Below are 22613 nucleotides of genomic sequence, written 5' to 3'. Positions count from 1 at the left end.
TCGAACCCGTGTCCCCTGCAGTGGCAGGTGGATTCTTAACCACTGCACCACCAGGGAAGTCCCCATATGTATCTTTTCTATTCACATTTTATGCATTCACATGCATTTTTAGTGTCAGTGTCTTTACCACTGTGGCACATTTGAACTCCTCAAACATTGTTTTCCAGAGCACATCATCTTCACTTCCTTCTAAGTTGTTCTAGATACAGCCTTTTTTGGTTTTGTTTTGTTTTTGGCCGCGCCTCTCAGCTTGCGGGATCTTAGTTCCCCGACCAGGGATTGAACCCAAGTCACCACAGTGAAAGTGCCGAGTCCTAACCACTGGACTGCCAGGGAATTAGCTCTTTTAATCTGCACAACAGTCTTCGGAGGCAGTCATGATTATCATCACAGTTTTACAGTTAAGGAAAAGAGTTGCAGAGAGAGAGTAAATAACTTGCCCATATCATTTTGAAATGAAATTTCTTAGATAAAATTAAGGTGACAGCACTAATTTTTTCTTTTTTTCTTTTTTTCAGTTTTTGGCCATACGACACGGCATGTGGGACCTTAGTTAGTTCCCCAACCGGCGGTCGAATCCGCACCCCCTGCAGTGGAAGTGCGGAGTCTTAACCACTGGACCGCCAGGGAAGTCCCTGACAGCATTAATTTCTGAGGTTTTAGATGTTAGCACAGATGAGGTCAGCAAACTATGTTTTTTAGTAAAGGGCCAGATAGGAAATAATTTAGGCTTTTCTGACTGTTGCAACTGCTCAACTCTGCCACTCTAGTGCAAAAGCAGCCATGGACATTACATACATGAATAAGTGTGGCTGGGTTACGATAAATCTTTATTTACAAAAGCAGGTGGCATAAGTAATGCAACAGCATCTTAGTCTTAAAGAGCCTTGTTAAAGCATCATGTTCTCTAGTACTGACTGGTGTTGGGGCAAGTCGGCCCCCATGGCCAAGCTGCAGTCCACAGGCAACTTCTCATTCTACTTGCAGCAGGGATTTCAGCTTCTTAATTAACCTCTTCAAACCACTACCACCTATTCTTATTTTTTCCTGTTTCCGTGATCCTTATCCATTACTTGCTGGGTAGGAGGGTATAGGTAGTTTAATATGCTCTGCTGTCTCCTCTGTCCTTGAAAATAAATGCACGTTTTCAATACTGTTGGCTACAGGAAATTACAAAACAATACATGTGAAGATGTCAGGTAGCATCAAGAATTCAGGCAAGCCTTTGTCTTGAGAACCAAGCTTAGCACACATAACTTGATCTGGTTTGACCCACATGTGGCCAACTGGCCAAATGCGGTTTCTGTTATGCCCCAGGGTGAGCCCTTTCTGAAATGTTTATCATGATTTTTTTTTCTTCAGCAGCATGTTGGTGTAATCATCTCTTATTATGTTTTTTTTTTTTTTTTTTTTTTTGTCTAAACATGGGAAAGCAAATTTTACTTTCCACAGGTGGGGATTCTACCTATAGTGAAAAGGTCAGGGGGAGGGTCTCATCAAATGTGTCCTGCTTGGATGAGAAGCTTGTGGTCCTCGTGTTATTTTATTCATTAGAGGAGGTAGGGCTGTCAGTTTTACAAATCTGCTCATTGCATAATGTGATTGAGAGACTGCATATTTTCTTTGTGTGCCTTAACTGAGGCTGGTTTATGAAATAAGTTAATATTTCATCTAGAATATTGACAAGTCAAAAATATTGCAGCTATAAAACTGGTATCCTATGTGCAGAGTCAACCTGCATAATCTTAACAAAATAGACCTGTAGTTTTTGTCCTCCAATTTCAGAATGTTTTGTTGTAAGATCAGTATTCCAACACTGCAGCAAATCACAAAATGTTACCTTTTAACTCAGAAACTCTCTCTCCAGTGTCAAGGTCTGATTGAGCCAAGTGTCTCTTTCTCTTGCAGGCCTGACAGCAAGTGCAGTTGCAGCTTTAATCCTCATGACATCCTCCATCATGTCTGTAGTGGGGTCTTTGTACCTGGCCTACATCCTGTACTTTGTGCTGAAGGAGTTTTGCATAATCTGCGTCATCACATATGTGCTGAACTTCATTCTTCTTATCATCAACTACAAACGACTAGTTTACTTGAATGAGGCCTGGAAACGGCAACTGCAGCCCAAGCAGGACTAACCATCTGACGAACTCTTAACTGACAGTCTGAAGTCCCTTTTTCCATTAAGTTTATTTTGCAGCAGTTTGGTTGTTGTTTTTTTTTTTTTTTTAAATTCTTCACAACAGACACTTTCCCTAAGAATCTTAAACTGGTTTTTTAAAATCCTGTAAATTAGAAGGAGCTCTAGCTATTTTCTGTGTCAATCTTCATTTTAAATATGGATACAAAAAAAAAAGAGGATACGCCGAGCCAATCAAAGACAAGCTTTAACTTTACTTTGGAGATGTTTCTGAAATAATAAATGTAGCCCTAGCCTCCTTCCCTCAATTGTAAAGTGAGCAACCATTGCTAGTAATTCTCTAATGTGTATAAATTACATTTCAGCTATAACAAATGTGATCATGACATGAAAATATTTTAGAATAGATACTGTATTAAATATTGCCATGTTTACAATATGTAATGTTTTTAGCTGATGGATTTAAACATGTAGATTCAACTAGAATCCATTCATGTGATATTTGTAAATAAAGGTAGAAATATTGGATCCATCCCTGCAGAACTTACTGTACAGTTTAGTTGAAGTGTAGCAATGAAGAAATGTCAGCTCAATGTTGACTGAAGAAATAGTGAAAATAGTAAGTCCATACAGAGCATCTTGTGAAAAGCACTGAGAGCTGTGGGTCTAGCATTGACAGCAAAAATAATAGGGTGATTGGTTCCCTTTCATCTCCTTCCTCTGAAAGGAGGAAACTAAATTTGGACATTCAAGTCAAGCTTGTACCTAGTCATAAAACTGGATCAATTATAACCTTACAGAATGAGTCATGTGACCAGACTTTCAAGTCCAAGGCCTTCAGGATACTAAAGATGGGAAAATGGGTAGATTTCTTTGGAGAAAAGCTGGAAATATTAATATGGCATTTTTAGGTAAAATCTCTTACAACAGTTGAATTTTCATGCAGATAATTTTCCTTAACATTGGTGCCAGTCAACCAAACAGTATTGACTTTGAAATCATCAGTAGAAGCCCAGTCGCTCCAGAGCAGGATTGCTCTTGGGTAGCTCTGTAGTGTTTTCCCTGCTTCTTTCTACTAATTAACCAGACGTCTAGTTTAATTGTTTTAGAGTCAGATACTGGATTTGTAAACTTTAGGGCTGACATGCTGCTCAGTTTGCTTAACTGGGAGAGGAGTACTAAAGGTAGAAATATCTCAAGGTGAAATACAGTACTCTTTCTAATAACTACCCAAATGCAGAGTTTGTGAAAGTGATCTGAATAAACCCAAATGAAATAGTGACAGTATGTTTCTATGGTTAACATCTTATATCAGATTGTTAAAAGTGCCTTCTGTCTTAAATCTCAAACCAAATATTTTGTGTGTTGAACTTGGGCAGAAGTGTCCTTCCTTCCTTTCTTAGCATGAAGTAGAAAACTTGCATTCTATAGAAAGGTTCCGTATGATCATTTTATTCCTTAGATTGAGAAGTAGTAGCCATGTTTTTGCCTCCAATTCCATTCATCATTATGTTAAAAAGAGACCGGGTAACTTTTGAGTGCTTTATTTGCCTTCTTTTGAAGGGAGGGGACAGGCTCTGCTCTGTAAACTGTAACGTGCAGAGTCAGCAACTGTTCAGCAGTTTCCAACTAACTGTCATAATTGATGCAGTGTATTCTGGCCCAAGGCAGGTATAAAATCTGAGTTGTAATGTACTTCCAACCAGTTTAAACCAGTTTTGTAAAAGATAGCTTAATTCAGATTTCATCAAGGCTTATGTTCTCCCAAGAATGTGAATATTTCAATATTATCTATGTATTGTTCTTGTTTCTATAGTTAAAGAACTCTAGAAAGCATTGATTAGATGTCTGATATTTATGGAGAAACAAGTCCTAATGCTGGAAAACCGTGCAACGAGGTCGTCTTGTAGCAGTGCTTCCCGTCTACCCAGCAGTTTACTGCTTCTCTTTTCTCCGCTAGAGTGGAACTGGCTTCACGGTGAAGACTTCGTGGTATATATAACTCTGGTCGTGCTAAACAAGTTCCTCGTGTACCAATTTAAAATTGTTTTTCACCATATTTTGTATCAATCAGTTAGAGTAGAGTTAAAGCTTGTCTTGATGTTGCGTTCTTGCGAACATCTTCAACTCTTACATGAGAGAACGTTAGTGTTCAGCCAGACCCTTCGAGTTTTTCCTTTGCTTTTCTAAGCCTTGGGTAAACCACTGTTTCAGTTGTAGAAAAATTGTTGCCACATTCCTATGACCCCAGAATTAATATCCTCCTTTTCACTGGGTGATGACCATGTGCTGCCTGAAATACCAGCGCGGTGACGCCTGTTTCGCTGTAAGCAAAGGACCCACCCCCGTCCCCCGCGCCCCCCCTCCCCCATGCGCGTGATTTGGTATTTTTGCCCGGGAAGAATTTAGGCTTCCCTCTACATCCTCAATTACACCCCATAAGAGGGGGAAAACCCCATGTTATAAAATCTGAGGGCTATTTTGACTATCTTTTTTTTTTTTTTTTTTGCGGTACGCAGGCCTCTCACTGCTGTGGCCTCTCCCGTTGCGGAGCACAGGCTCCGGACGCGCAGGCTCAGCGGCCATGGCTCACGGGCCCAGCCGCTCCGCGGCATGTGGGATCTTCCCGAACCGGGGCACGAACCCGCGTCCCCCGCATCGGCAGGCGGACTCTCAACCACTGCGCCACCAGGGAAGCCCCCTATTTTGACTATTTTAGACAGAATATTTAAACACTGCAACATTATTAGCCACCAATGTGGAAAAACAGATTAGGGAAGAAATTGAATTTCTGCTTCTTGGTTTTCAAAATGATTTGTAACAACGAAGCCTCTTATCTATTTGACAGTCCTATCATTTGAAGAAATAAGAGAAGTTGTAGTTAGATGATAAATTCTAGGGAATCTAGGTGGTTTGGAGGATTTGGTATTTTTCATTGCAGCTAGTTGCTATCAGTGAGGGTAAACGTCTGGTGAAATAACTCAGGTTTAACTAGCTGTGTGCCAGGAATTACTTTTACTTGATGTATAGAGCCTCTCCTTAAATCCATTACTTCTAAGGATGTTGAAAGCATTGACTATTTTCTTACAAAGAGACAAAGATCTATCATTTGGTACAAGAGATCCTTGGACCTACTAGGTAGGATACAGAACCAAGACTACAGTGAAATTAAAACTGTTAGTTGGCTTTAGTTTTCTTGTATTTCATTTATTTTTAAGACTATCAGCAAAAGTGCAAAGTTGTCTTCAGCAAAGCTTGACACCAATGAATGCTGACAGATCTTGTCCTGAAAAATCAGTATTGAATAAATGCCAACAAGAAACCCACTATTATTTTTGGTAACCTATTTGGGAAGGAATACCTGATATTCAGTCTTTGTCCTCGTGTATTTCTCCCCAACAGGCAAGCACTGGGGAAACATTTCTATTCAGATATTTTAGGCAGCACTTATGATTCCTAATTTGTGAGAGCTACCCTTCACAGAGCCGCCCAAAGGGGGCGGGGGTAGGAGTCCAGGCTACTTGGTTAAACATTTTTTTCAACAAATTAGCCCAGAAAAGGTGAAATGTTTTGTTATAAAACTATTAAGCATGGCCTAAGTATTAGGTGTATGATCTGTATAGTACGTTCCATCAAAAATATTTATTACTAGTGCTTTAAGCTCCAGAGTAAACATTCATTTAAAATGGAGTTCACTGGGCAGATTTCCCCTTTAATATAGATAGAAATATTCTTTATCAGAGATTTAGGACACAGTTTTGCTAACTGGTAAAAACAAATGTAAATATGTAAGAATGTTTATTTGTTGCACATAACTTTTTGGTATAAAATAAATGTAGAAGTTACCTGTGGAAGTTGTGCTGCCCTCATTCTTATACTGCAGTATTGCATTTCAAAAAAGAAGCAGAAATGAATTCAGTCTTATAAATTATTCTTGAAATTGTTTCTGTAGCTTCATTTCTACGTGTACTGAAATGTATTTCTACAGGTATTTCTACAGGTGTACTGTAGAATGTATTTCTACAGGTGTACTGAGTTGATTCTTCTCTTAAATTATATGTAACTTAGAGAAGACACAAGCAGAATTCTCAGAGATTCTAGTTCTTGGAATTCCTGTTGATTTATGATGTATGTGGTTGTCAAGAATTAATGAAAAAGATGTTACTGCTTACAGTCCTGTAAGCACATAGAATGTATTAATCAGCTGTTTTTCCACTGCTTTACTTTAGCTCATCTAAAACACTCCACTGTTATAATCTAAAAAGTTAACATCTGTAAGAAAGATGATTCCATTTGAAATGCAGTTAGCCATATTTTATTGAATAGAACAAATGTGCCCTGTGTTAGAACCTTAGGACTTAAGAAATGGACCTTACCTCTAATTTGTAAAACATTTAAATGTGTTTGTGATGTTTAATTTTTTTTTAATGTTTGTCAAGTAAAGAGTTTTATATATTATTCCTTGACATTAAACTGGAACACAAAACTTGATTACTCCAAGGGACTTAAGTTTAGTGGTAATGAAAGAAATATGTAACCACTAGAATTCCTAACTTATTATTTGAACTGACTATACTCTCATTTCTTAAAAATGGTCTAAAGACGGCCACTAAAATGAGGTTAAATTATCTGTACTGTTCCTTTCACGGAGCTTGGAAAGGAAGGGTAAAAAAGGGCATGTGCTGAGATGTGAAATCCCCCGCAAGTGAAGTGGATCAAGCTCTGTATTAAGAATTGTATTGTTTCATGGTCTTCTATTTGATTGGACAGTGTTTTTCCAAAGCTTTCAGCTTTAAACCAAGATAGATGAACACTGAACTCTTACAATGTGCCTTACTTGCCTTAATGGAGCCTGTGGAAGAGGAGGAGGAGGAAAAATTCCATAAGGAAAGACCACCCTCAGGAGCAGAGCAGGTGGCGTCATCCAGAGGTACAAAAGCCTGTCCTACTTGTCTGCAGGCCCAGCCCGTTTAAAGAGGCCTCATCACATTCACTGCAGTCAGCTGTGATGGCCCAGTGGGCTTCTACGCCCATCTATCCCTCTCAGTCCAGAAAAAACTATGGCTGAGGTTGGAAGAATGTACCAGAAGAACTGGTAACCTCTCAGCTCCCTTCCAATTCTGACATTCCTCAACTCTTACCTTTCTTATGCTTACGTGTCAGCTTAACTCTGGAAACTGGTACGTCGACCTTGTGCATTATTCCAGCATGATACTACTTTCTGTGAATGTGCTGGGACTTCAGCTTATCTGTGGAGTTACTAGCACTTGTCTTTTACTGTCACCCACTCAAGTCAAGGCCGGCCTAAAGCACAGGTGGCATCTGAGCACAGGTGGCCCTAAAGCGGCAGGGCTGTTCCTGTGGCAGCACACAGTCTGTAACCAGCGACTCTGACTGTGGCGAGTGCTGAAGCAGAGGTTTCTCAAGACTCCGTACTCGGTTAAGGCCATGAAAACGGCCTGACACAGAAGAACCATTTCCGATGCTTCAGCAGTACAGATCATTGAATTTATGGATGGTCGCTTTTAAGCCAACTCTTTACTCTCATACTACAAAAGCCTTTATTTTCACCTCTAACGTTCCCTTCTAGCAAATGACCACAAAATCCAGACCAGAAAACTTCCCGGTCTGCCATGCACAGTCCAGGAAGCGCTTGCTCTGTGTCCTGTGGAAGTCGCCCCCTACTTGGGAAGGAGGGGCTGACAGAGCCCTTGTCAGCAGAGAGGTAGTTCTTGCTTAAAAAGTAAACGGGCTGTTTCCCACGCACTGTGACTTCACAGCTGACCGGTGGCACTTGGTTTCATTGGCAAGTTTCCAGTATCTCTCTCGCAACAGGAATGCTGCACTTTTCGGTTGTCTCTGACGAGTGAAGATCCCTTTTCTATTCCCTATCGGCCTCTGTGGTGCTAAAAACAAGGCAAAAGGTATTTCAGATGACTTCTGATGGGCCAAATCACAACCAGCCTGGAGCCAAGCTGGGCACTAAACAGAGAGGTCCTCATGGTTTAGAGATGCTTGGTCTGAAGTGGTATCTGATGAAGTGGCTCCTTAACGGGTTAAAGATTTAAATACCACTGCTCCCCAAAAACACTTAGCTCCCTGGTGTGTTAATTTTTCTTCTTTTAGGGAAATAATCCAAAATTATTTATCTTTTACTTGCAAAATAAGGTTTAAGACATTATGGGTACCCACCTGCCTGGTAACTGGAGCAGGGCTGAGACAGAGCTCCCCTTGGAAAGGCTTGCGCCTCTCTGAGGAGACAACTGTGCTAGTGGGAGCCAGAGACTTGACCAGTCACAGGCGCCTAAGAGGGAGCTACTCGTAGATTTTAAAGTCCCGCTGGGCAGACTTTCAGCTGGGTACCCACCCCTGGTGGCAAGTCCGCCAGAGCTGGAGCTGGGAAAGGAGCAGCTACACTCCCAGCGAACCCTTCCATCTCCTAGAGAAACCACCGCTTCTGTTAAATGGAAAGCAGGTCTTTCCCACTGAAAAGCTCAAGACAACAATAATTTCTTCCACCAAAAGCAAACGCCAGGCACTGTGCCAAGCGCTTCGTCAAATGGAATCCCTGTGTCAACCTGCAAGGTGGTAGGCGTTAGCCCCACTTTACAGGCTTGTGAAAAGGTAGGTACCTTGTACAAGGTCACACAGCTAATTCCTTACTACGTGAAGCAGTGCACCTAGTCACAAAACTAGACTTCCATCCAAGCTTATTTCCAGGAGCTGTTAATCTCGTTTGCCAAAAGCAGAGTGGAGGCTCATGCTGTCTCTTTTTTTCTTCACCTCTCCCTTTCGGATTTTTAATTAAACCTTAATCTTCTAGGGACTTCCCTCGTGGCACAGTGGTTAAGACTCCGTGCTCCCAATGCAGGGGGCCCAGGTTTGATGCCAGGTCAGGGAACTAGATCCCACATGCATGCTGCAACTAAGAGTTTGCATGCCACAACTAAGGAGCCAGCGAGCTGCAACAAAGGAGCCTGCCTGCCACAACTGAGACCCGGTACAACCAAATAAATAAATAAAAATATATCAAAACAAAACAAAACTTTAACCTTCTAAAAACCTGTCTTTCCCCGTAAGTAATGTAATGTAATTCCCACTACTACCAAATCCTTCCCTTCCTCCCCAGATTGCTATCCTAAGTTTATGGTATATCAAGAAGCTAGTTACCTAGAGGGGTAGAAAGAAATGGGAAACTCATTTGGAACTTTTGTGAAGTAGCCCTCATTATCCCCACTTGAGAAAGTACAGGTCGTATTCACCTTGAAGGCTTTTAAACACTCCCACACTCAAAACCTTTTGACACTTAACCTGTATTTGGCAAACTTGCCTTTTATAAGTGAAAAATATAAAACAGACTGAAATATCTGAAGTTCCTCGGGCTTTCTACCTTATTCTGGAATAATGAGTATATCCCACAAATCAATCCAGTACGAGGTCCACTTTTTCCTCATACTGTGGTGAAACACAGAGGTAAGCCAGCCACCTCTGCCTTGAGACGGTAGCCTCTCCCATTTGCTTGTTTACCTTAAAATGATTTAGGCAGCCAGCAGGTGATGGCTGCTTGCTAAAAGCAACTTACTTTTCCTAGGGAATCCTCTATATAGCCTGCATTGATTACATCAGCTTTCCCCCTTCTTGTTTCCAGGGTTCTTACAACCAAACGTCCTGAACTAAAATGCCAACCTGAAAAAAGGAGAAGCGGTACATTCCATGCACCGAACTGCCACTTACACTGGTCAGTCATAAAATCAGCAAAATTCCAGATGAGCTCTCCAACCACATATTCTTTTCGTTTTTGATCCAGAACCACGTGATACTGCTCAAGCAGGCCTTTCTGGTACTCTTCACTGAACATCAGAGGTGGGTCCTGGAAGTCAAGGCAAAGAAAATTTAGGACTCAGAACAAGCAGGACTGTAAATGTTAGATAAAAATAAAGATCCACGTGATGACCAAAATATCTGTCCTCACGGTGGGCTATAGTGACTGCAGGACTTGCTGCTGCTGGTGTAGGGACACAGCCAGGGTATGACACAGCCCAGGGTAAAAAAAAAAAAAAAAAACACCTTAATTAGTAACTGGGTTTCTTTGGCCACACTGTGTGGCACGCAGGATCTTAGTTCCCTGACCAGGGATTGAACTGGGGCCCTCGGCAGTGAAAGTGCCAAGTCCTAACCACTGGACCACCAGGGAATTCCCATAAACAGAATTTAGTATTTGCTTTATCTTTAACATCTCTATTCCCCAGTGCAGTCTTAAAGCTGAACTACACTAGGAGTAAAAGTGTGTCTCTGGATAATGAGTTTAAAACCCAAGTTTGAAGTAGCTGCCAGTGCATAACTTGAGAACTAGTGTGACTCAGATTTAACTCGCCTCAGATTCTTCTGTATCTCTTCTGGGTAAGTAGCTGCTGTTTAGCCCATCCATTCAACAAATAATTATTTAGTATCTGCTTATATGGCAGGCATTGGAGACAAAGCGACAAACTAGAAAGATAGGGTCAGGGAACTAGATCCCGTATGCCACAAGTAAAGATCCTGTGTGCCGCAGCGAGGATCCCGAGTGCCACAACTAGGACCTGGCGCAGCCAAAATAAATAAATATAAATGCTATTATAGGAAAAAAATGCTATTACAGGGACTTCCCTGGCAGTCCAGTGGTTAAGATGCTGTGCTTCCACTGCACCACTGCAGGGGGCACAGGTTCGATCCCTGGTCGGGGAACTAAGATACTGTATGCCTCGTGGCACAGCCAAAAAAAAAAAAGGTACAGAACGACAACAGTGAAAGCTAATATACACCGAAGATACGACTGTACCACTGAGCCCTGTTTTGCTGCAGTTCCAAAGCAGAATTTGAGGGCAGGGCAAGATGTCGAGTTCCTTCTGTGTTTTAATGGAAATAACCCTGCCTTGTCTAACGCTAGCCACAAGAGGTTATTTAAATATAAAACTACTTTAAGCTACATCAGTCACACTAGTCACGTTCCAAGTCCTCAAAAGTCACACGTGGCAGTGGCTCCCGTTCTGGACGGTGCAGGTCTAGAACATTTCTATCACCACAAAGGCACGATCAGAGAGTGCTGACCCAGACTCTTTCAGAATTTCCTTTTTTTAAAAAAAATCTTTATTGAATTTGTTACAATATTGCTTCTGTTTTATGTTTTGGTTTCTTGGCTGGGAGGCATGTGGGATCTTAGCTCCCGGACCAGGGATCGAACCCACACCCCCTACATTGGAAGGGGAAGTCTTAACCACTGGACCACCAGGGAAGTCCTTTTCAGAATTTGTTAAAAATTCAGAGTTGGTCACCTTTTCAAAGAGGGAGGACAAATGTATGTACTTTGTCTTCATAAGATACTTCCCCCTACATTAGCAGTCTGTCCAAGTGGCACTCTGTGTAGGCAAGATGAATTTAAGGGTGTGAACAGAATAAGGGAGTCCATTTGGGTTACTGTTCAACCTACTGAGGATCAGCAAATGAAGAAATGTGTTAACAAGGAACCCCAGCCGTTGTGACAGGTGTCGGCTGGCTGGGGTTCAAGAATCCACATGAAAACAATCCCCACAAAACAGCCTATCTTTGGTGAGGAAATGGACAAAACAAGGAGAAAAAGCTAGTGATGAAACCTTGCTCCAACAACTTCCCTGGTGGTCCAGTGGTTAAGACTCCACGCTTCCAATGCAGGGGGTGTGGGTTCAATCCCTGGTCGAGGAACTAAGATTCTGCATGCCGTGCAACACAGCCAAAAAAAAAACTCCCCCCAAAACCAAAATCTTGCTCCAAGATCTCACTCATTTCCCTTAACAAGTATCATTTAGCACCCGCTGTGTGCTGGACCCTGCTGAGTGCTTGGGAAGCAACGATAAATAGGATTTAGTCTCCCTCCTGGAGCCCTCGGTCTGGTCAAGGAGAGAGCCAAAGAGATCATGACAGTGCACAGTGAGAAATGCTGAGACAGAGACGGAGCAGGGGGAAGAGTTTCCTCTGCCCGGGCAGGTGGAGTAAACCTCACCAAAGAGGGGCCACCTAAGCTGAGGCTCGAATGCTGAGTAAGAATCCATTAGTTGGGCTTCCCTGGTGGTGCAGTGGTTAGGAATCTGCCTGCCAATGCAGGAGACACGGGTTCGAGCCCTGGTCCGGGAAGATCCCACATGCTGCGGAGCAACTAAGCCCGTGCGCCAAAACTACTGAGCCTGTGCTCTAGAGCCCGCAAGCCACAACTATTGAGCCCACACGCCACAACTACTGAGCCTGTGTGCCTAGAGCCCGTGCCCCACAACAAGAGAAGCCATCACAATGAGAAGCCCGTGCACTGCAACAGAGTAGCCCCCGTTTGCCACAACTAGAGAAAGCCCGCGGCGCAACGAAGACCCAATGCAGCCAAAAATAAATAAATACATACATACATAAATACACAAATAAATAAATAAATAAATAATCCCTTAAAAAAAACAAAACAGAATCCATTAGTTGATGATTATGGTGCTAAGAAGGGCATTCTAGGTAGAAGGAACAGGCCAAGCCAGAGCAGAAGCCAGTGAGCACAGTGAAAACAGGCCAGCGTCCAGGACTGAAGGCAGAGGAGGATGAAGACCTGGGAGATGGCACAGGGCAAAGGATGTTGACAGCCCTGACCACAGATTAGGGCTTCGTCCTGTGGGCCAGGAGAAGCCAGTGACGGGACTCCCAAGGTTTGGATTTGTTCCAAAGACCATTTGGCCAGCTAGTGGGAGGCTGTCTGAGGACCACTCAAGTGAGGCAGAGGCTGAGTCCAGGGCAGCCATGTGGAGGGGTAGGTTAAGGTGAGCCTGGTGAGCTATAGGAGGTCATCAGGACAAGTGAGGGACTGGGAAGGAGGCACCTTTCTAGCCTGGGGCAGTGAATGACATCACTGTCCAAGACAGTGAAAAAATAACTCAAATGTCTACACTACTTACCTCGTGAAACCCTGTGATGGTTTCTGCTCCGTACTCGCTCTGAATAATTGGCTTCTGGTAGGTCTTATACCAGCTCTCAAACTGGGTTGCCAGCTGCAGCTGAATCACTTCCATGTGCCCATAGTCATGATACCAGGAGTAGTAACTGTTCACACAGATGACGTCCACATAAGGCACCTGGAAGAGTGTTAAAACGTGTTCACGAACCAGGAGAGTGTAGGATAGCGTTCGGACTTACACTTGGGCGGGGGGGCGGCACTTCTGGCACAGGAGGTGAGAAGGGGACACAGAAATGAGTTAGGGGACTTCCCTGGTGGCACAGTGGCTAAGAATCCGCCTGCCAATGCAGGGTACACTGGTTTGAGCCCTGGTCTGGGAAGATCCCACATGCTGTGGAGTAACTAAGCCCGTGTGCCACAACTACTGAGCCTGCGCTCTAGAGCCCACGAGCCACAACTACTGAGCCCACGTGCCACAACCACTGAAGCCCATGAGCCTAGAGCCCATGCTCCGCAACAAGAGAAGCCACTGCGATGGGAAGCCCGCGCACCGCCACGAAGAGTAGCCCCCGCTCGCCGCAACTAGAGAAAGCCCATGTGCAGCAACGAAGACCCAACACAGCCAAAAATAAAATTAATTTTAAAAAAGAAATGAGTTGGCTGCTCACACGTATAGGACGTGGGGTTAGAAAAGACCTGAATGGAACAAGTCTCTTAACTTTGGGCTGGTGCCCCCGACCTGGCTGCAGCTGGGCTCAGGGGAGGGTGCCCAGCGCGCTGGCCCCAGTGGGAGCCCAGGGCCCATCCCAACCCGACTGTGTTCCTCTTTAGGTTGTGCTCCTGTCACTGGCTGTCCCCCTGGCCCTGGAGAAGTGTTCCCAACTAAGGGACAAAGGCAGTTTTTCTCCTCACAAAGGCTCTTGATTCACCTTCCTGAGCTAGTACTGTGGGCCATAAAGTGGCTGGAAAATTCCCTCCTAGGAGGGTAGCCCAGATGATGGGGCGGGACTGCCTCGAATCTGAACAGTGTGGTGCTCAGTGGGCAGCAAAGCTCACCTGAACCCACACTCACCTCCAAAGTCTGCACTGTGACTTTCGTGGTCCGTCTTTCCCAAGTGACCTCGGCACCTTTCCGAACTGGTGGCGGAAAGACGCAAGTGGAAAGTGGTGCCTCTGGGTGGGCACATGACCATGACCATGGCTCACACACCCCACCAGGTGAGCCTGGCAACCTTCTGGGGGGACCGGCAGAGGCTCCCCTGCCCACTAGAATGGGAAGGGACACCACTTAGGCTCTGAGAAAGTCCAGGTCTGCCTGTGTCACACTGCTATTTGACCACAGTCTTCGCACTCCTTCAAGGGGGTGTTGTCGAGAGATGGCACAGGAACACCAGGGCTACAAACTGTCCCATCCATGTCAAAATGACAGTGCTCACAATTTATACTTGTGCATAGGTTTTCTCATCCATTCTTTCTCCTTTACATGATTTCTCTCTCTGGGGCACTTTTAAGTACCGGCCTCAGTTCTCTAGCGGAGGAGCATCTTCTCGCTCCCATGTTTTACAGCTTCCGTGCAACTCAACACGGCTTCTGAGGGGCTGCTGCACCCAGGGACCGTGAGGGTGGCCGTGAGGTCTGGCCGGCTGTGTGAGCCTGTTCCTTTGATTCTCAATCCCAGGGTCTGGATCTAGTCTAGTCTAGTCCGGTTCCCAAAGCTGGGTTGATGACTGGAATCACTGAGGAGTTTTTTAAAAACTCAGATTCCCACCCTGGACTTTACTAAATCAGAATCTCAGAATCCAGATATCTACACTTTCAGAAAGCTTCCCTTAGTGGTTCTGACGATCAGCCAGGTTTGAGAAACGGGACGATGATGACTTTAGGCTCCCTTAAACCTCTACCCTTTTCTGAGCCTATTAAACTGAGGGGCATAAAATTAAACCGAGGTGCATAAAAACTGATGAGTCTGAACTGAGAATGAATTCGACCTCCCTGTGCCCAGCCTCCTTAGATTCAAGAGGCCACACTGCCTGGCAAGTCAACGGGCAGTCCTCTTTAACCTAAAGACCATCTATGGAAATGGGTGGACTGGCTGCTGTGGTCCCTCCCAGCGGCTCATGTCAGCAAGCATCCGGGCAGGATGAGAGGACAGGCAGAGGGGAGACGTGGCATGGAGACCCCCAGGCTCACCCCCAGGTCTGCTTCATAGTTGGAGTTGGTCACAAAGGTCACGGGCCGGGAGGGGTCCAAGGCTTTGGTGTGGGCAATCAGCGTCCTGTCCACGGAGGGCAGAAGACACAGCACCGTCAGTCAGTCCAGGGAGGACTCTCATCCCGCATCCTCTCCTTCTCATCTTCCCAGCCAAAAAGACCCCCAAGACACCGCTCTCCTCCCTGCCTTCCAGTGTATTTCAGGTAAGCAGACACGTTCTTCTAGGCATCACGTTCCCTGACATCATTCTTTCTTCCTTCCTCCCTCCCCAGTTCCTAGTCCCCCACCCCTCCCAGAGGAGAGGCCATCCTCCAGGGGCGGGAGACACACAGCAGAGGTCCTTGGGCTGGGCACTGCCAAAAGCTGGGCTCTGCATCTCTGGCGAAGCTCTTGAAAATAGGACGGGGTGTGGATTAGGATGGATATTAACTTAGCATGTAAGTCGGGGGCTGGGAGGCAGGCTGTGCGCTGGGCACTCACTAGAAACTTAAACAGCCGTGAAGCTCCATGGAGCGAAGCCACACGGGCGAATGTAACAAATTACAAGCGCTGGCGGGAATGATGAAGGGGAAGCACGGGGTTCTATGAGACCGTAAGGCGGCACATCCCCGAGACCAGACCGTCAGCACAGCCTCTCTGAAGACACGGCATTTACACTGAGTCCTGCTAACCAAGGAGGGGTGGCGAGAGGATGCTTCCCAACAGAGGGGCTGGTCTGTGGTCAGGGCTCAGCCTCCCCAGCGCAGGTCACCCTCACTCACTGTTTAAGCCTATTTTCCTCTTCTATTTCCTCACAGCTGGTTTTCTTTTCCTTGACACCCCGCCCCCCCCCATTATAACTCTTCTCACTTGAAGGCTTTGGTTTCCACAGGCCAGAACAGTGCCCTGCGACCTGCAAGTCCCTAACCCACTGTCCGAAACAGCCTGTCTGTCACCTGGGGAGCTTCAAAGCCCAGCCGAGCGCCTCCGGCCCAGGCAGCCCTACTTACATCCTGCCCCATCCCCACTGCTCCCAAATCAAGCCTCTTCTTCTCCGCACCTCCCAGAAAGGTTCACAGGAAACCTCAGGCACCTGCTCCTGGAAGCTTATCATCCTTTCACGTTCACAGAAAAAATTCCGTCCACCAGCCTGGCTCAACATCCCTGTGCCACGTGCTCTGGGGCTGTGTGTCCGGAGCTCAGCTTCACCCAGGTGGGTCCACTCCTCAGAGCCTCCATCTGGGACACTGGGATGCAGGCAGTGTCTGCCTCAGGGAGTATTTCCATGGCCTCTGCTGCCTCCACAGGAAGTGAAATAATTCCCCTCTCCAGGCTACACTACAACTGCATGATCGTTAAGAAGGAGAAGGAACCGAGGAACACCCCGAGGGGAGCCAGCCCAGGGCGGGGAGATGACCCCTAAGTGGGATTTCTGTCCACAGCAATGCCTGGGGGGTGGGGGGAGCTACTGGCATTCAGTGAGCGGACCATGAACTTTAGATGGCCTGGTCCCGTCCAACAATGTAACTTAGAACGGTTAGAACATGCATGTCGTTTCAAACCTGTTTATAATTACATGCCTAGGTAAGCCGGCTTTATAAAGCTTAATTCCCCTTTACAGATGAACCCGAAGCATCACAAAGCGGTTTTGTGCGGTTTTAACACGCACTAAATTTCCCAGGAACGGAGATACCACAAAAATCGAGGGAAGACTATACCTGGTTTTGGTTGCAACTTTACCTGGGGTGGCTCAGTGTTTTAGAAGAGGGCAGCACTGAAGAAAACGCTGCTCACGGGATCAGAGTCACCAGCTGTGCTTTCCAGCCCCCGTCATCAGCTTTTGTAGCTGTGCTTTCAGGGAGATGCCACATCTAGATGCAAGCTCCTGACCCCTTCACTACATCTTCCGGGGAGTCAGGCCCATGCACTCACGGACTATTTTACAAATGACTCCCTTATACTACGGTTAGGCCACGTCACTATTTTATTTTCTTTCTTAATTAGAAGTTATGTGTATAAGTGGGTTAGGTTAACTCTGGATTTCATTTCAGGTGTGTCAAGGAGACACTGGGTTGAAATCACAATCTGGGTGGGTGGGTACTTGGTCCCCTGAACTGACCAGGTATGGATGCACCTGGGCTGGGAGCAGGTGCTGACCCTCTCACAGCCCACGCCCACCCCAGGGCCCACTGAAGCTCTCCCGCAGCTACCAGCCGAGGCTGAGCTGGGCCAGCGGGCTGAGGTCTCACCCCTGACCCGGGGAAGGCAGGGGCACTCACTTAAAGTAGTAACCAGCTGGTTTCAGGAAGGAAGCGGGCTCGTTGGCCACAGACCACATCACAACAGACGGGTGATTCTTGTCCCTGCGGACCATCTCCTCCATCACCTCCAGGTGGTGCTGCAGAGACACGTTGCTGTAGCTCTGGCTGCGGGGCCGGGGGAGGAAAGGGAGCGGGTCACAGGGTGCCAAGCTGGGCGGGCTGGGCTGTGCGGTTGGCGGGCACTCACGCCAGCACGATGCCCACTCCGGGACTCTCGTCGATGACCACGATCCCATAGCGGTCGCAGAGCTGCATCACCTCCTCTGCGTAGGGGTAGTGGCTGGTGCGGAAGGCATTGGCGCCCAGCCAGCGAAGCAGGTTGAAGTCCTTCACCAGCAGCGGCCAGTCAAAGCCCTTCCCTCGGATCTAGGGGACAGCACAGCAGAGTGAGCCCCTGCCCCCTGTCCCCGTTGAAGATGCCCTTCCTACTAGAGCTGGGCCCCTCAGAGTCACCCTGTTAGCCCACTATCCAGGCCAAGCACAGGCCCCATCGGGCAGTGGTTTTGAGCGGTTTGCTTAACTGCTCTGAGCTGCCCTCAACCACTTCAAGGGACGCGGAGGAAGGGATGGCGAGAAATGGCCCCCCACAGGGACTCAGGAGCCCCAACTCACGTCTGCATCCTCATGCTTGTTGACCCCGTGGAAATAGAAAGGCTTCCCGTTGATGAGGAACTGGCTCTGTGTGACAGCCACGGTGCGGATCCCCACGGGCAGGGTGTAGAAGTCAGACACAAACCCAGCAGCCGTCTGTGCAGTCAGCTTCACCTGCAAAAGCCAAGCACTGGGCATGAGGCATCCTGGACGGCCTGAACACAACGCAGCCCGCACTTCGGCAGGATGGCCCCTTGCAAACCACGGCAGCCCACCTCTGGAACAGCAGGTAGAGAGATGCAGGAAGTACAGGCATCCGCCATGAACAAGAAGGAACTTTTATGCAGACCTACTAGAGCATGGACTTGAGGATACGGGGAGGCGGAAGGGTGAGCTGTGACAAAGTGAGAGAGTGGCATGGACATATACACACTACCAAATGTAAAACAGATAGCTAGTGGGAAGCAGCCGCATAGCCCAGGGAGATCAGCTCGGTGCTTTGTGACCACCTAGAGGGGTGGGATAGGGAGGGTAGGGAGGGAGATGCAAGAGGGAGGGGATATGGGGACGTATGTATGTGTATAACTGATTCACTTTGTTATAAAGCAGAAACTGACACACCATTGTAAAGCAATTATACTCCAATAAATATGTAAAAAAATAAAAAATTTAAAAAAGAAGGAACTTTTGCCCACCCTGCCCCTGGGGCCTGCTCTTCAAACTGGGCCTCCCCACCAAGGGCTGGAAAAAAGCAGGCTGGGGACTCTTCAATCCAAGTGACTGGGAAGATCAGAGGACCATGCCTACTGAAGCCAGAGCTGCTGGATGGGGGGAAAAGACCTCCCACAGCCCAGTCCTCACCACCATTACCTCCAACGAGTACAGGTAGGCAGGGTGCTCGTGCATCAGGTACGGCCACCAGAGGTGGGCACTGGGCACCTGCAGCTGGCCCCGGCCCCCGGTCCCCTTGGCCACGACCGTGCCTTCCTCATCCAGAAGACACACTTCCAGCTGGAAGTGCTCACTGCCCTGGACAACGATCTGGTAATTCACCAGCCCTGCAGGAGACAAGACAGATCAGACAAGAGAGAAAAGGAAGGGATGTGACCTGGGGTCACACAGATGAGAGTGCCCTGAGGCCACCTTTCTGAGGAGCCCCTAGCTGACAGCCGTTAATTTTTTGAGCTTAATCTGCAGCGAGGGGAGATAAAGTGAGAGCGGCACAGTGGGAAAGGGACATGGGGTTCTCCTGCATCCTGGGCTGTTATTCACCACGAGCTATGATTTGAGGCAAGCCCCGCTTCCTCCCAAAGTGAAGTCAGAGCAGATGGGTGATTTCCGCTGCCCCTGCCAGCTCGGACGGGCTGGATTCCAGCTGCTGAGGTGGATGGGACAGTCTTTCTCCTAGGGGATCTTTCCAAACAGGGAACAAAGCCGCTGGGGGCCTGGCTGACGCAGACCCTGCCAGGAGCCTCACCAGTGTCTTGGTCCACGTCGGTGGCGACGGTGATGTCATCGATGTAGGCGGTAGGCGTGGTGTAGAGGAGCACAGTCCGATGCAGTCCCGCGTAATTGAAGAAGTCAAAGTTTGTGTTCTGGACAAAGTAACCCTTGGGGTACCTAGGATGGGAGGACAGTGGCCTTGCCCTGGGTCCTTCGACCTCAGCTCACACGTCTCCCTGGCCTCCCGGAGCCAGGGCCTCACCTCTGTTAAGGCCACCCTGCCCCTGACGGGAAGACCACTGGGCAGAGCGGGGAGGGGGGCAAGGTGCTGCTCACTTGGAGGTGTCCGTCTTGTAGAGGATGGTCCCTGGCGGCAGGGTGTTGGGGGAGAGCGTGTTGTTGATGGCGATGGTGATGCGGCAGGAGGACAGGGGCCCACTCTGGACCAGCCTGCTGATGTCAGCCTCGAAGGGGAGATGGCCCCCCTCGTGCTCTGCCACATGGACCCCATTCACCCACTGCAGACACAGGGATATATGAGGAGGGCGCCCTGCCACCTCAGGCGCTCCCTCACGTAGAAGTGCAGTATGGGGGGAGCGGGTGGGACGGGCTGCCAGCTGCCACCCGCCTCAGAGGTGGAGGGAGGGAGCTCTGGGGGAATAGATGAGGCCACCCTCCCCACCCAGGGCACAAACCCCAGTGCGGGGCATGAGTGTGCCCCCCACCCCGCGGGCACCGCAGGAGGCAGGCTGCCGGGTGACGGCTGGGAGCCAGGCACCCTACTCGCTCCGCCTGCCGCTCGCTGCACTGACCACGATGGCGTAGTAGTGGGCGCTGCCGACCCTCAGCACCACTCGTGTGCCCAGGTCCTCGGTCCATCGCTGGGGCAGGGCGGCCTCCCGTTCATACCACACCCAGCCGACGAAGCTCCTCAGCCGCCCATCCTGGCCCACGTCGTTGAAGCTGGAGGGAACCGGCATGTCCAGGCTGGGGCCCGACTGAGGGGACAAGGACCAGAATCAGGTCCAGATCACCTGGGAAGCTAAGGGGCCCTCCCCAGCAGCCCCACTTACAGGAAGAAGCTGGACGAGATGACTTCTCCCAGACCCTCCCGGATTCCAGGCCACCCCACCAGCAACCGACCAATGTCTTTTACGGACTCAGTTAATTTTCGCGACTCCATGAAGCAGACCCAGTCACGCACGCACGCACGCACTCACTCAGTGGTGCACAGTGAACACCTACATGCTGTTTTAGGCGCTGGCAATGAAAGAGTGAACAAGGCCTCTGCTGCCAGGTGAGCAGCTCTACGAAGAGAGCGTGGAGCATGGCAGGGGACTATCTTAGGGGCCAGGGCCCCTGAGATACGACCTCTGGACGTCCCGGCAGAACCAGGTGAATCTGAGCCCCGCAGGGAATCCCCTGAACCTCCGCACCCTTGAACACCTCAGGGAGAAGGCAAGGCAGGAGTGGGGCAGAGAACTCAGTGAGTCTGGAAGCAGCCTGGGGAAGAGCTTCCTGAAGACACATGTGACCTCCAAGGAAGCAGGGATTTCCTGTCCCTCACAGCTGTCTGCCCAGCTTCTGGCACAAGCCCTGCCACATAGTAAGGACTCAACAAATATTGGATGAATGGATGGATAACTTGCTGATGAGAGACCAACTGCTAGGATGCTTTGTGTCCAAGGTCTGGTGAGGCCATAAGTTCTTTCTCAGGGTAGCGGGCAGCAGGCACCAGGGTCTCCATGAAAAGGGGTGAGCCTATGGCCACAACCAGGCTAGGGCAAGAAGGATCTGCAAAGTCAATCTAGACCCTGACTAAGAGGAAGATGACCAACTGACTGCCCCAGGGAGGGAGGAAGGCTGGCCGGGGCGCACGGGCCGCTTTGCTGAGGAAACTCTGAGTTGCGCAAGAAGTGCCTGGCACCAGCCCCCGCCCGCCCCTTTCTTCCTCCGCTGATGAGGGCTGGGCGGCAAAGACTTTAAAAAGAGGATCTAAGTGAGGTGAGTGTCGGATGGGCACACAGGCCTGCCCCTGCTCCTGTTCTCAGCCCACACGATCCAAGTCAGAGGGGAGGCCTAGAGGGGGATCCTCGGCTGGATGCCAAGCCCCGTCCTCTACCTGAATCTTGGAACCCAAGGTCCTTCCTGCCAGGGCAGAGCTGGCCCCAAGACGTCCAAAGCCTCCCCTCCTGCCACTGCGCGGCCACCCGCCCCCAGGTCGGTGCCGGGACACTGTTCCGGCTCCGCCTCCCCCACCGACATCGGGCCCGCCCATTTGCTCGTTCCCGGTCACTCTCCGGTGGGTCGACCCCACGCCCCCACAGGCCCGTCCATCTTTAACCTCCTCCTGGCCGGCAGTTCCGAGGGCTCAGGGGAAGGCTCCCCACACCCCCGACCCGGCTTCCAGGAGCTTCCCTGCCCTGGTCCCCGTCCCCAGAGCCCGCACCTCCCGCAGCGGCGTCCGGTACCACTGCTGCTCGAAGCCCTGGCGCCGGTTCTGGGAGAAGTCGGCGCGGAACCTCCAGAGGCCGTCGAGCTCCTTGCGCTCCCGCGACCGGCTCTCCTGGGGGTAGAGCATCCCGCCCTGCAGCAGCGCCAGCCCACAGCCCCAGAGCAGCGCGCCGAGCACGGCCCAGGTGCCCGCCAACCCCCGGAGCATGGTTCCCGCGGGCCGCTAGCTGCCAGCATCCCCCGCCCGGTGCCGTGAGCGTGGGAGGCGGGGCCGGGGTGGAGCCTGAAGTCACGTGTCCCGCCCCCGCGCCGTCTTCGTTGAAAGCGATTGCGCGGCCCGGAGGCACCCCGTGAGGCCCGCGCCCACAAGGCCGTTCCAGGCCCGCCTTCCTGACGGAGGGCGGCGGCGGGGGAGGGCCCGCGGGGAGCCCGAGATCCACCCCGGGCCCCGAAGGGCGGAGGTCGCAGGTTCTGCGCCCGCGAGGTCACTGCCGTCCTCCGCCCTCCCCCGCCCTCCCTCGCCTTTACATACTCGGCT

At 49.1% G+C, this 22613-nt stretch overlaps 2 protein-coding genes across 4 annotated transcripts in view; one reads left to right on the top strand and one right to left on the bottom strand.

Annotated features, from left to right (window-relative positions):
* Window positions 1-3904, top strand: part of VKORC1L1 (vitamin K epoxide reductase complex subunit 1L1) — a 59474-nt gene extending 55570 nt beyond the window's left edge. The window contains exon 3 of the mRNA XM_027126243.1: window positions 1909-3904. Within this exon, the coding sequence (XP_026982044.1) occupies window positions 1909-2135 (227 nt within the window). The 3' untranslated portion in view covers window positions 2136-3904. The remainder of the gene's footprint in view (window positions 1-1908) is intronic.
* A 2640-nt stretch (window positions 3905-6544) lies between these two features.
* GUSB (glucuronidase beta) lies at window positions 6545-22347 on the bottom strand. Of its 3 annotated transcripts, none has more exons than XM_027126231.1 (12): window positions 22071-22347; window positions 20434-20619; window positions 19958-20139; window positions 19656-19798; window positions 19049-19236; window positions 18200-18352; window positions 17775-17953; window positions 17546-17692; window positions 15267-15351; window positions 13078-13254; window positions 9872-10007; window positions 6545-8043 (listed from the first exon to the last, which is right to left on the bottom strand). In XM_027126231.1, the coding sequence occupies exons 1-12, from the start codon at window positions 22281-22283 to the stop codon at window positions 7874-7876; spliced, it is 1959 nt and encodes a 652-aa protein (XP_026982032.1). In that variant the 5' UTR covers window positions 22284-22347; the 3' UTR covers window positions 6545-7873. The 3 variants fall into 3 exon arrangements, with proteins under 3 accessions (XP_026982032.1, XP_026982031.1, XP_026982033.1); XM_027126230.1 differs by having other exon boundaries at window positions 9824-10007; window positions 22071-22320; XM_027126232.1 differs by lacking the exons at window positions 19656-19798; window positions 19958-20139; window positions 22071-22347 and having other exon boundaries at window positions 20434-20500.
* Between the last annotated feature and the right edge of the window lie 266 nt (window positions 22348-22613).

This window comes from Aethalodelphis obliquidens, unplaced genomic scaffold (assembly GCF_003676395.1).
Source record: "Aethalodelphis obliquidens isolate GAN/ISIS:26980383/991018 unplaced genomic scaffold, ASM367639v1 scaffold30, whole genome shotgun sequence".
Lineage (NCBI taxonomy): Eukaryota > Metazoa > Chordata > Mammalia > Artiodactyla > Delphinidae > Aethalodelphis > Aethalodelphis obliquidens.
The sequence above is the reverse complement of the archived record's forward strand: the minus strand, read 5'-3'. Positions and strand labels throughout refer to the sequence as shown.

What these genes read in the sequence shown, in the direction of transcription:
- GUSB (XM_027126230.1), bottom strand. Translation starts at nt 22,283, where the DNA reads ATGCTCCGGGGGTTGGCGGGCACCTGGGCCGTGCTCGGCGCGCTGCTC. An exon ending in CCCACTACTACGCCATCGTG is followed by an intron (nt 20,140 to 20,433) that starts GTCAGTGCAGCG and finishes CTGTGTCTGCAG; the next exon opens with TGGGTGAATGGGGTCCATGT. An exon ending in CGACGTGGACCAAGACACTG is followed by an intron (nt 19,237 to 19,655) that starts GTGAGGCTCCTG and finishes TGTCTCCTGCAG; the next exon opens with GGCTGGTGAATTACCAGATC.